Raw genomic sequence first — 14,456 nt, 5'->3', positions numbered from 1 at the left:
TGTGTGAGGCTGGAAGTTCTGTGACAGCTTCAGATAAAGTTTTAAAAATGGAGCATTTTTATGGATTTAAATATGAAAATGAAAAACACAACCAAAAGGGTACTCTGTTAATCAAATTTAGTATTAAGTTTAATTTTATGGTGCCCCAACATTTTTAATTCTCAATTTACCGAGGAGCACTCTTGAAAATGCATACAGTATCTTCACTGTAGAATTTGTTGGAAAGAAGTCAAGCTGCAGGGATTGGTACCAGGTAGGGGACCGTTTAGGGCTTTTAGCACCCTGAGAAGCCTTAGGTTGGTTTACGGTGGTGAGAAATGTTTCTGCTAAAATGTTCAGCAGTGAAATAGTTAACACTGTTGACTTTTAAGTTGGCATCATTAAGTTTCAGGGTCAACACCACTTTGAAAGCAAGTTCACACCTCTTAAAGCCATTTTTTCAGGCTGTTTGCAAATGACTACATCGGTTACACTCAGTTGAAGTTTTGGAGGTTTTCTGTACAATCCCTAATAAGAGCTAGTGCTAAAATTTATTTTTAATGGAATACATTTGTTGAGTTACTCTACTGATGAAGAGAATACTATTGTTCCCCTGAGGATAGTAGTAATATATTGCTCCTAAATATTAGACTATTAACACTTTGTACCATTACACAATGAATGAAACTGTAAACAAAAATGGCTATAGAAATCTTACGTTTTAATTATTTTTTAATTATCCAAGAGAAGAAGCCGATGTGGTTTTGAGGGTAAAATATTTAATTTTAATTTCTGAACCATGCTTTTATAGGCATCTGATGGGTGTAACTAAAATGTCATACTTAACTGATAGGTGCAGTTTGAACACTGGAAGCCAGAAGTTACTTCTAATTATGGCTTGGAAAGTTCTGTGGATTTTCAGGAAATCACTTACTCCCTTTTCACACCTAGTTTTCCCTGTCTCCAAGATGGAGATAATATCTACCTCTTGGGTTGTTTCATGAATTAATGCTTTTGATGTGATTTAAAAGTAAAAAGTTATAAGTGCTAATTATTATTACTAATGAAAGTTTGGGTCTGGTTAATGACACTAGAGATTTGTAGGCAGTAAAATATTTGCCTCTTGGCTCTGTCTGATGTTGTTATAGCTATACCTGGATATCAAATATATACATATACAAGCATGCTACTGTGATACTGTATCATATGTGGAAAAGAGTACTTCTAAAAATGTTGATCAGTCTCATGAGTTGACCTGTTCCGAGTCCTTAGATTAACTAATGCAATTGGGAACAAAAAGTAGTCATAAAGGCATCATCCTCTTGGCCTTTGTGAATTCTTAATGCATCAATGAGGTGGTTTGTTTTTTTTAAGTCTGTGTGAATTAAGTATCTGTGATCATACTTCTGGGATTTACATAAACTTCTTAAATACTATGTGCTTTTGGGGGGCACCATTAAAGTTAATGGGAATGTTTACTGTTAACTTAAATGCGAGAATTATTTCCATCTCTTTGCCGAATGATGTGCACTCAGGGAAGGAAGACATAAGTTCATCTCATTCTTTTTAGTTTTCAGTCTATGAAGTATACTGCTAATCAACAGGTAGTCAAGGTTGTCAGTAATCATTAAATAGAATTATACGGTAGATGCTTTAATCTTTGTGCCAATAGGTAGAAACTTTGAAAGCTATGTTTAAATAAGATACTAGTCTCATTTAATATTGTTAGCACCCTCCTATAGAACCTTGTTTAAACTTAATGTAATTTCTCTAAACTTTAACTTTAAAATATGGTTCTGTAGGAACATGCTAATGGAGATAGAAAACTGTAAGTTGATAGTGCCTTTGATGTTTCAAGCAGTTAGAAAATTCTTCAGCATTCTGGATAGTTTTGCCTCGGTGTGGGCTAACTTAATTGTGTAGTTGTGTAAAATGGTTCAGATGGGCCAGTGTAGATTGCAAATTGGACAGGTATCCCATATAAGTGAATTAATTGTGAGTTGTTAGTCTTATCATCAAATTTATAAAATACGAGGCAATTTGATATCAGCTGCATTAACGCCTTTGACTTGGAGAATAGGATTGGTTTCTTGAATGGATAATGTAAAAATGAGATTGGTGGGTTCATCCTTGCTCCTAATGAATATTGACCCACAACAAGAAAACTTACATACAAGTCATCACAAAGAGGAGTCAAAATAAACAAGTGTTGCAGATCATATACTTGATAGCCTTAGTAAACTGTATCCTTCACAAGAGCTCTATCTTGCCAAGAAGTGTCTGCCTTTAGAGGGTCAGTCACTTTCAAGAACACAAACCAATGACCAAATTTAAGCTAAAGCTATTCAAAAGCAATAGGACATCTCAAAAGTGACTTCAGGAATAGCTGTGCTTCACAGGTAGCTGAAGCAACTTGGCATTTGGCTTCATGTCTCATACACTTTCATGCATCTGATCTACCCTATGATATACATTGTGTCCTGGGTATTTTCCTTCACAATTTTAATTTAATTAAAAAAAATGAGAGTGAGAGTGTTAAAATTTTGTGCATGGTCCTGCACTTCTATTATTCCCGCTAAAGTGAGCATATATACATTTTCAAAAACTTTGGTTTGCTTTGGCATGTGATTCATAGCTCTTTCTATCATTCTTACTTAAGTCATATATTTTTATACTAAACATCTTATTACCTTAGTTTTATTATTTCAAAATCAAAGAAGAGTTTGCAAATGTCTGTGACTGCAGACTGAAGGAATGTTAATGAATAGTGCTATTGAATTTTCAAGTTTAAGCTTTTCTGATCTTAATGAATATAACTGTAAGCAAAAATATTATGCAAGCTGAATAAAATTTGAATAAATATGGACCAGATGTAACTATAGAGGCCCATAACATGTAATACAAATATTATCCATTTCCTTAAAATAAATCTATATTTTAGCATGAACAATTATATTCATATTGAAGTTGTGGGTTAACCTTTTTTTTTTTTAAATGGAACTTGGCAAGTGAACATTTCATGCAGGGGTTTGTACTTAAATAGGAAACAGATTTTTTTCTTGACCTTCTGTAGAAAAGTTTTTCAGTATTGTGAAACGAAAAATATTTTTGTTAACACCGTAATACATTTTTACATTATATTGCCTGTTTTATTACAGTAGTGTTTTGGCTTTGCATTTTGGGTATCTGTTAATCCTTTGTGAATGTTAGACATTGCAAAGCATCTGGGTTCTGGAAAGGATTCTGCATACAGCATTGTACGTTAAATATACTACTTACATGAGGTAGGCATTTTACTATTAATCAGCCTCTGGTTGCTCTTGCTGAACTTTTGTCTTCTGGGTTACATTTAGATCTGTGAATTTAGAAACAAATACTCCTATATAGCAAAGTTTATTTGGTGTAACTTCCTCTGCCTACAAGTAACCAGCAGCTGGATTTATTTTAAATTATGGAAAAATCCTGATATGGGGCCAAATTCTTCACTGACACCCTTCATGCAACCAGTTGACTTCTATTGTTATCCATGAACCAGCTTTTAAAAGTGTAATGACAGATTTATAAGGTCAGGCACAAAATCTGTTTTCTCTCCCTTTACTGTGATGATTAATGATAATGAAACAATTAATGATATTTTACTTGCCTTGGGTGAGTGGATGTGCCTGTAATTCTATAGTACTACTAATCATTGGAGGGTCCTGCCCTCTTTATCAACTTTAATAGCTATGTTTATTGGCTGCAATATACTTTACTCTATAGTGAATTTGTTTGAAATGTGTTATTCTGGGTTAGGCAAACAGTACGATCAGTTAATCAAATCAGAATAAAAGTATTTCCTCATAAGACTATGAATATTAAACAAAAGATTGCTCACATTATCATGTGTATAGTTTACTATCCATAGTTCCCTTTTGGGAAATGCTCCATTTCATATAGAATACTTCACATATTACATATTTTATATCAATAAAGTCTACTTGTGACTAAGTAACAAGAAGTTGTAAGACATAAAATACTGCCTTTAAGAGAGCCTCTGGGAATTAGTTTATTTTAAAAACCTCTGAGTTAAGAAATTCTATAGTATTGTTCTTTAAATCTGAGACATAGTAAGTAATGTGTCAAACATTAATCATATATTTTTAGACATTTATTTTCCTGTTCTCATCCCATACAGTTGTATTTGTTGTATACCTCTTTTCTCCCATTGTTTGTCCGCGGGAAATGCAAGTAACTGCACTTCTTGGGAAGCAAGGAGTTAACTCTTACCATAAGTGACAAACCTTATCAGCAGGAGTCTACCTACTTCCTTCCAGCTTTTGTCTTCTGATAGTGGCGGCATGGATCACCTGTCTCAGCCCTCCAGCTCTGCCACCTCCTCTCTCTCTTCACTAGGAGAGAAAGAACTAAAATATAGACAGCGGTAATGGAAAAAGGATTCAGACACAAAGAAGCCAAATATGTTTTTTATCTCTGTGATGATACCCTTGATAGTGCCAAAGTGGTGGCTAGATCTTATGGAGGTTGTGCTGATGGTCCATCTGGATATCTGGCTCAGAGACTAGAACAACACATTGGAGACAGGGCAAATCACAATTAACTGACATCCCTTTTATGGGGATGAAGCTTTTCAGGGACTATCTGGACAAGGTAACCAAGGACCATTTGGTGTCAGCAAAAGAAGCCTCTTCATCAGAAGTTCAGGCCTCCTCCCTTGTCTAGGCCAAGGTTCTGGAAGTGGAGGATTTCTTCTCTCCACTTCCTTCTCTTCCTTAGTATTCTTCACTTCCTCTTTTGTTCTTGGCCAGCTTGGTCTTTCTTTTCTGCTTCAGTTCTTGCAGGCAGGGCTCATTCCCTTGCATCTCCCCCAAAACTCCATCCTTCAGCTTGAGCAAGCAGGCTGACTGAAATGAGGTGTTCCTCCCTTTCACCCCTCCTCCAGAACCCCAATATCTCATAGTCCTCTGAGCCAACTGAGCCTGGTATTTTACTTCCAGTGTTTCCTGGACCTGACACAGATTGAGGCTTCTGCAGAATCCTGGAGCTGTGCTTCTTCAACTAGTGATTCCATAAGCTGTAGTTCTCTGTGGAGACCTTGCCCCATTAATCCCTTCTTATCTCCCTACCTGCCAGGTGACTTCTTTTGAATCTTTTGAAAGAGGATGACTGTCATTTATTAGTGGGGTGCATTTTAGTTTCATGATCCTTGCATTTGTTTTTTTTCCTTCCCCATTGCCTCCAAACGTTTACAAATATCTTGCTGCCAACTTGCATTGGGAAGAGGCTCGTGGTCACAATGCCATTTCTTGTCCTTCTGAGCAGGAGGAAAGAAATATTGCAAAGGGATTAACTCAGTTGTCATTAGCTCTCAGCAAATGATTGTTGGAGTCTCAACCCACAAACGTAGAGTTTCAGGTCTACCACTGATGGGATAAGCCTAACTGTAGATGGCTTGTGTCAGAACAGCTGGTGACATTGCCCCACAATTGTCTGTGATTCTCGAGCCTGTGGGCTCACCAGATCAGAGCTTTTCCTGTTTAGGAAGCTGATTTCACCCATCTTTCCACAGTCACACAGCTTCTCTGAAAGATTAGCTAGGACAGCCTGTGGGTAACTATGTTCATTCCCTGATGCCTGTACTATTTTTGGTTTTTAGACTTCCAGGCCCAGATATATGGGGATCTCTGACCAATTGTTCTCTCTTCACTGACCATATGAACCAACATATTCACCTTCTGGTTTTCTTTCCTAAATCTCACTCTTCCTTGGGTGAAGCAAAGCTTCACACACTTGATGTAATGAGAGCATGGTCATTCTATCCAGACAGAACAAGATCCTTCAAGAATACATACAGGCTATTTATGACCTTTGCTGCCAGAGTCTAGAGGCAACCTATATCCACATAGAGGTTATGCGAGCGGGTCTTTGACTTCACAAGAATATGCTATGAATTATCCAGGAAAGATTCCCCCGAGCCATATTAGACCTCAGTGCATTAGAGCTCAGGCAGCCTCCTGTCTAGGGAGTATTCCCATATCTGAGATGTGTAGAGCAACTATGTGGAGCTTGAGCCACACATTTACCACTCACTATTCCCTCATATAGGTTTCCAGATCAGATGCCAATTTTGGGAGGGCTGTCCTGCAGTCACTATTCGAGTAGGACTTCCTCTTACCCATGTTCAAGTAAATAGACAACCGCTTGTTAGTCATCAAGAGTGGAATCTGTGCGGCCAATCACTGAAAGAAGATGGAAAGGTAACTTACCTACAATAACTGTGGTTCTTCTAGGACAGAATCCATAACCCTTCCCCCACCACTATGGAGTCCTATTCCTATGAGATTCTGCACTGAAGAAAGAACTGAGGGGTGGTTGGGCCCATTGACTTTTTATGCCCTCAGGTAGAGTGGGCGTGAGGGCACGCAGGGCACTGGTGCAGTCCCAATAGACACCAGTGGCCAAAGAGAATCTGATCTTGTGTACATGCGGACTAAGGGTCAAATCTATGAACAACACATCTTGAAGAACCACAATTACTATAAAGTAAGTAACCGTTCTCTTGCTGTAATTTCCCTTGGCTTCAAGATATTCCCATCACCTTTTACTCTTGGTTCCATAAATATGGATTTTTAAAATGGCAGAAGTCTAAAGAATTCCTGTCTAACATGGAGCACTGCTGTTTGCATATCCTGGCATGTACCCTTCTATCATACATGAAAGCTATTAAATAGTATTTCACTTTCTGATTTGTATAGTGTTCCGAGATTAATGGAGCATGCATTGTCAAAATACACAATGATTAAAACATCTAGTGGCACTTCTCCCTCCCTGCCCCCCAAAGCAGTGTGTATTTTGTAGCAAAAAAAAATCTTATTTTAAGGAACCTTTTACCTGATATATTTTTGAGCTTCTTGTTATTAAAAAAAAACTTTTCAATTTTTTGAAAGGGGTAAGTGCTGAGCACCCATAATGCCAACGGGAGCTGCAGATGCTTACTAGCTCTGAAAATCAGGCTCTAAATATATAGTATTTTTGTTGCTTGCAGTGTTGTGTTGGTTCCAGGATATGAGAGGGATGAGGTCATACCTTTTATTGGACCAACTTCTGTTGGTGAAAGAGACAAGCGTTTGAGCTTATCCAGAGCTCCTCTTCAGTATTTTTGTTCACACATAGGGTGACATGCTTCCCTTACAGTGTGGTTCTAGTAAAATGCAGATTGTTTTGAAGAAAATAGTGCAGACCAAAAATATGTGTGTATCGTCACATATGTTCCTTTATAAATATAAGAAATCTCAATCAGAAAATAAATGCATTGCAGCAGTATAGTGCCTTCGGGTGGCTGGCCCTCAGACGTTTAAAGCTCTGACGAAGAGCAAGTTGACATTCTCCTTCGGTAGATGTTCTCCTTCGGTAGCTGTGGTTTTTGTTTTGGTATCCATAGATCATGGCTTCTGTTCTTGGGACCACAAGATGTGTAGTATAGTTGATAACCCTGATATCTTTGTACATTGAAAGAAAAGGAGGACTAGTGGCACCTTAGAGACTAACCAATTTATTTGAGCATAAGCTTTCGTGAGCTACAGAAGTGAGCTGTAGCTCACGAAAGCTTATGCTCAAATAAATTGGTTAGTCTCTAAGGTGCCACTAGTACTCCTTTTCTTTTTGCGAATACAGACTAACACGGCTGCTACTCTGAAACCTGTCTTTGTACATTAAGAGAATCATTACAGATTGCCATTCAGTTGTTAGATGGCTAGAATAGGATCGTGCACAAGCCCAAGACAGAACGTAAGACACCTATATAGCATGCATATAATATGTAAACAGCTTTTTAAATATTAGCTATAATAGTGACAATCCCTATCTGTAACTTAAATGTGTTTTGATAATTTTACATGTATGGTCAAAACAGTATAATAGAATACTCTGTGCAGATAAGGCCTGATCCAAAGTCCATTGAAGACAATGGAAGACTACCATAGAGCTCAATATACTTTGGACCAAGCCCAGAAACAATAGGAGGAATGATTACTGTTTGTTTAGAACTGTAAGTTAAGTAAGACCAGTCTCTTTACTTTCTTCCTTAGTGCTGTTTTAAAATCTTGACTGTGCAATCAGAATCCATTGGTTCAAGTTGTTTTCATCTACTTGACAAGTCTGATGAAAATCATCTGGCTAAGACTATGTAAGAAAAATAAGACTTTGGCAGGTCGAATGCATTTTTTTAAATCTAGAAAGTTCTTTATCAGAATAAGTGTAGCAATGACAACAGTGTTCTTTTTATTATAGTATAAATTGTGACTATATAGCCCACTTAAAGTTCTAACGTGCAGGAACACCAGTTAGAAACCGATTGGCGACCCCACTGCTTTCTCAAATAATGAATGTAAGTGATTCAGGCTAATAGTTTTTGACATTTCCTAAATCTAAGCCTTCAAGAAAGAGGGTGATATCAGTAGTGTTTTTAGATATCTGGAGATTTGTATGCAATAATATTGGGGAAGGTTGGTAACTCTGACTGGGCTAGCTGGTTTTAGGAGGAACTGTGAATGCTGCCCTTAGATTGAACACGCGCGCACACACACACAAACTACACAAAAGGAATTGAATACAGGGTCTTACAACGGAAATTGTTAGGCAAACTAAGGTATAGACAACACTACCATCGCCCTACAACAAGTATTATCAAAGTCAGAAAGTACTTCACACTAGAGGAACTGTGGAATAACCACCCCCCAGTTCCTCACATGTTCTTGTCAACTGCTGGAAATGGCCCACCTTGATTATCACTACAAAAGGTTCCCTGACCCCTCCTCTTCCTCCTCCCCCCCCCCCCCCCCCCCGCTCTCCTGCTGGTAATAGCTCACCTTACCTGATCACTCTTGTTACAGTCTGTATGGTAACACCCTTTGTTTCAATTTCTCTGTGTATATAAATCTCCCTACTGTATTTTCCACTGAATGCATCCGATGAAGTGAGCTGTAGCTCACGAAAGCTTATGCTCAAATAAATTGGTTAGTCTCTAAGGTGCCACAAGTCCTCCTTTTCTGTTTGCGGATACAGACTAACACAGCTGCTACTCTGAAACCTGAGTATTCAAAGTTTCTAATGAAGTATTTTTTTAAAATTGTGATAATGGCAATGTTTTATACACGTTTATCTCCAATCCTTAAATCAGTTCTCCAGATACAAAGTGTGTTTATCCATGTGTTTGTACAATGCCTAGGGCACTGAGGCATAATCCTGATTAGGATTGTGAGTGCTCGTACTGTGCTATGGCATGGTAAAAAGAAAAGTTGTATTTAGAAATCTGAGTTTCAACTCCCTGCCCAGACTGCATATCTTGTGCTGTGTATCTGCTGTAAATCTCCCTACTATTGCTCCTCTGTGTCTGAGTAGAGTTGGGTGGGAAACAGTTTTCCCATCCCTTGAGAATGCTGGTATTTTGAAAAAATTCTCTGTCCTAACTCAGGACAAAAAAAAAAAATCAATCTTGAAAATGTTCATGAAATAAACATCTCAAAATAGCAACAGCAACACCACCTTCAGATCAGGTCAATCGTCTGATTTTGACCTTTTAAAAATGATTAATCTGAACATCTCAACTGACCTTCCCTGCAAATAGTTTTGGTTCATGTTCTGATTTTTTTTTCTTTTTTTTTTTTTAAACAAGTTCCTTGAAAAATTCCCAGCCAGCTCTAAAAATGAACCTGTTGCTGTGTACTGCAGACGCACAAGACTCTGCTGACTTTTCCTCACATGACCAGCTTCAGATTAGGATGTTTGTCAGCATCATCCCAGGAGCTTCAGCAAGATGAAAAGCCTCCTTTCCAGCTTTGCTCTGGATAAATGGTGTATATTTATCAGAGAACAGAGTTTGATAATGATTCTGTGCTTCAATAAGAGCAGAGTCATTGTAAATACAGGTCTACATCATTAAAACAAGCAGTAGTGAGACTAAAATGGAGGAAGCTTCTGGATGTTTTCTTTATCACAGGATTAGCCTTAAGGCATTTGATTTCCCACCCACCTCCCGTTCAGGTTACGCTACGTGTGTGTGCCAATAAAGTATCACACAAAGATACTTTTCTCTTGTCATGTAACCTTGAGATGAGTGATGTACATAGGCAGCATCTAAAAATGTTTTTAAAAACATGAACACACTTTATATGCTACCAACAGCAGCTGTTTCCTGCTTATATGCAATCAGGAAGGGACTGCAAAGCAGGGTCTGCACTTTGCTACCTTACAGCCTGTTGTTACAAAGCTTGGAGAAAGACTGTTTGTTTACAATATGTTGGGCCGATAAAGGGACTTGGAAACTATAACATTTTTGTAGGCCTCATCTACTCGAGAGATGGGTATCTGATACCCTCCCATCTGAGATCACTACACATGATTATCAGCTGCATTGTTGCAGCCGATGATTCTTTGAGTTTCAGTGTTTTGTGTTTGGAGAGGACAAGGAAAGAAGAAAAGTTTTATATACACACTATAAAATGGCACATCTTTTTGATGATGAGGCTAGTTGTCGGAACTGCAGCTTAAGACATACTGTAGTGGGGTATTGGCCTATCGGTTGGGGGTGAGAGGAAGCAATGCAAAAAGAAAGCACTAGCAAAATAAGAAAATGCTCTTTGTAATGCTTTTTCTTTGGGGACATCTACTGCTGGCAATAAGAGTGTATCACTGAAACCTTCCCTGAACTACATCTGCCACGGCCAACAGTTTCCAACCTCAGTAATAAACTAGTATTTACCATTGTTCATTTCTTCTGGATTTCATTTCTTGCAGATCTAACCAACCTTATTCACTACAAGGCATCAAGTTCCTGCCTAATGTTAAGCATCTATGCCAAACCCTTAAAAATACTCATAACTCAGAAAAGTCTGGTTTTAAATTATGTCATAAAAAAGTAAATGATATTAATGCACCAGTTCAGGTAGAGTTCATATGTGCTGATGCCAATGGATAAAAATTATAGAAACCTAGTAAGAAGTACTACTCTGAAGTGGTGAGCAAAATATTTTTCTCCAAAATGTAGATGATAGCAGATGAGTGGGTGTAATAATGTTCTTATCCTCACATATTAAAAATCTGTAGCATAGCCTTACTTGTCTTCACATCAACTAAATCATGGAATGCTGTCTTTTGAATATAGTGGTACTCAATTATCTGCTGCGTGATGTGGATGAGTAACTATAATTTTAAGAAACTTTTGCAATGGATGAGAATTAATGGAGAGAATTTTGTTTCTACAGGATGCTATAGTTATACATGAAGTTTATGAAGAAGGGGCAGCAGCTAGAGATGGCCGACTCTGGGCTGGTGATCAGATTCTTGAGGTAAATTAATTATGAAGCCTATTTAAATAACTTTGTATTTAATCCAAAATTGCTTTCTTCAGGGGACCACTCTAACCATTTATTAGATTCTGATCCTTGTAATGAAGACACCACTCTGAAACCAGTTACACTATGTTCATAAAGCTTTTTTTCTCCAGTAAGAAATCCCAGGAAATAATTTTTCACAAACTGCTATAAACTGCCAATTACAGATTGAGAATATATTACATTTTATCAGACAAGATAGTTTTGAGTTACATCAATGCCATGTACGAATGTACAATAGTTAAGAATCATCTGTTTAATCTTTTATTTATAGTGTAACCTCTTAGTACCTTTGTTATGCTTTTATGTTCTGCAATATATATGTAGAGCATGTCCTTGTAATTCTGATCAGCATTAGTACAACATCTTCAACAGATTAATAATCGTCAGTGTATATGTTTCATCAATAATCAACATAATTATAAATGTGTACCGTTTTTATTACCCTTTTTATAAGCTTGATGTTTTCTCTGGACCCCAGAGCCTTTTAAAGCATTATACTGAGAAAAATGGAGAGTTTATAGTTTATTTTTTAATGTATTGTCTAACTGTAACTATACATGGGCATTAAAGCTGAGCTTTGCAGGATACTGTGCAAATAAGTGGGTGACTGCAGAGTGATTCCAAACTATTCATGCAGGCTGACCTATGGAGCTTAATCTGTGGTGTCAAACCCTTAGGCTTGTATTTTGCTTATATAATTAGAGTAATTTGATTGCCTAGTTGTTCTGTATGCACGTGGTCACCAGACAATTTTATTTGTAACTTAACGTAATAAAAAGACTGACACCATAATTGTTAGAGACAGTTGGAAAGGGTTAGAGAGGGTTAAGAAAGGGATGTTGTTGACTGCAAATTAGACTTGAGTCAGTCTCTGGTGGTTCTAGTGCAGCTGTTTTTAGTGTCTCACTGTCAGATCAGGACAAATTCCCAGCACACCCATTTTGCTGTAGTGCATGGGGTTAGAAAAATAGTGAGGGCACTTAGAGTTGTTTTTACAACTCTTGCACAGAAAATATTTTTTTTATGTTAAGGTTATATTTATTTTCATTTTATAAACAACTGTGTCTTAACAACATGTGATTATTAACCATGTGATTAAAAATGGAGAAGGTTAATAAATTCTTCACTGACCATGCAGGAAGGTGCAAATGTGTGTATGCCATAATGTTTGTATGAATTGTAACCTTTAAAGCTGCTCTAATGAGGCAAATGTACAACATGTGCAGACATGGCTGTGTAAAGAAAAATATAGGGATGTGTAGCATATACATAAAAGTATGCATCCTATTTGGAATTAATGAACTTAGTGTATTTTATGATTAATATATGACTACAGTATGATTAGGAGTACAAAGAACCTTTTCCCCTGCATAGTAACTTATAAAAAATATACACTATTGTATTTACGTGTTAGTATTACATTCTATAATTACTGTAGTATACCTTTATACAATTACTGTTTCATCTTCCCTATTAAACCTTGAAATTTTTACACACTAGAATTTTTTAATACATGACAAGTAAATGAATGCACAGAGCGGATAATCTGAAGATGGTTTAAAGTAGGCTTGGAAGGATTAGATTTTTATCTGTAAATGTCAATTTCGCCATATATACACAAACCGAGGAAAGAATATTTCCATTGATGGTAATCGAAATTTACAAATAGGCAAAGTAACAAAAAAGCTGCTTGAGAATTTATTAGAGTTTGATTTAAAGATATTTACTTTGTATAATTGGACATGTGATGATGACAATTTGTGTATTACCATGTATAAAACCTTAACGCTTTGAATCTCAGTGTCTACTGTCATTAAATAATTATTTTCTCTCTTTCACTCCCCCTTCTTCTCCTCCCCCACATTTTCTGCATCTGTGAAAATTTTAAATAGATAAAAAAAAATTGGGGGGGGGGGGAGGATGCGTAAAACTCATAATTTTGTGCAACTGTGAAAATTTAAATTGATGTTATTTAAAAAAGTTTAAAAATAAACATGGATATCCATTGAAATTATGCAAAAATAAAAATTGAATTTTGCAAAGCCTACTTTAAAGGATATTGATACAGATATTAGGTTTGGCTAGATCTAGAATCAGAATTTCAAGTTTCAGTACTTTCTGAGTACTTCTAAATTTGCTCAGACCCAGTGCACCATTCAAGCTCAATCTTAGGTCGAGAAGCTTAACTGAGAGCTTCTGTAGTGGTCTTGTGTGCCATCTATTGGAACAAAGCAAAATAATCATCTAATAGCAACTTCTTCAAAGCTAAGATATTGTCACTTCCTAACTTTTTTGTAAGTTTACATTTGAAGCTAGTGAATCTACTAATGAGAATTAGAAAATAATGCTCTCTTACCACAGATGAGAAAAGATCTAGTTTCCAGCCAGTACTTAATTTTTTCCTTATTTTTTCCTGTTCTTCAGTATTGTGATGTTGCGGGGGAATCTCAGCATTCATACCAGCAAAGAAGCAACAGAAATGTATAATGTGCAGAGGAGAAAGATAACACTTTCACCTCTGATACTAGGAGTGGAAGTAGTTTTATGAATGTAAATGAATTGAGTTTGGTTGTCTCTCCCCATTGTTCAATAGACAAGAGTGAACACTACAAAGCCAGCAGTTAACAGCTTTCTGGCCAGGAGAGGCCAGGACCGAGTTATCATAAAGAGTACATCTCACTTCAAGTTGAGGTGACCCAGTACAAGGCATCGTAGGAAAGCTCACAGTTGAATATGTAAAGCTCAGCACTGTAAATTGGTGGCATAATTTTTTAGGAGTATCGGTCCTCAGAAAATGGTGCTCAGCACCTTAAAAGATCAGTTGTAGTGCCTCGGCACTCAAGTTTGAAAATTTTGGCCTGAAGTTGTGGTAGGTGGTGGGTTTTTGTCTATGGATATTTGCAGGTATGAGTTTTCCCACAGTGGGCTATTCCAGTCACCTCCGCTCAGGATGACAAACTAAAATGTCAATTAAATTTTCCGTTGCTTTTCACTAGCTGGCTTCTTTATTCACCTCTGTGAATAAAAGGGAGATATCTGCAAATACCAAATCACTGAATACCACATATCTTGCAGTCAGTTTTAGTC

General features: G+C 37.0%; 1 protein-coding gene across 6 annotated transcripts in view; it reads left to right on the top strand.

Annotated features, from left to right (window-relative positions):
* The window catches only part of PATJ (PATJ crumbs cell polarity complex component), a 211,293-nt gene that overhangs the window by 168,507 nt on the left and 28,330 nt on the right, over positions 1-14,456 (top strand). For all 6 annotated transcript variants that reach the window (XM_048861224.2, XM_048861229.2, XM_048861225.2 and 3 more), the window contains one exon: positions 11,238-11,321. In XM_048861224.2, the coding sequence (XP_048717181.2) occupies positions 11,238-11,321 (84 nt within the window). The remainder of the gene's footprint in view (positions 1-11,237; positions 11,322-14,456) is intronic.

Source organism: Caretta caretta, chromosome 8 (genome assembly GCF_965140235.1).
Source record: "Caretta caretta isolate rCarCar2 chromosome 8, rCarCar1.hap1, whole genome shotgun sequence".
In the NCBI taxonomy this organism is placed as follows: Eukaryota; Metazoa; Chordata; order Testudines; family Cheloniidae; genus Caretta; species Caretta caretta.
Note: the sequence above shows the minus strand (reverse complement) of the source record. Positions and strands in the feature narration are given on the sequence as shown.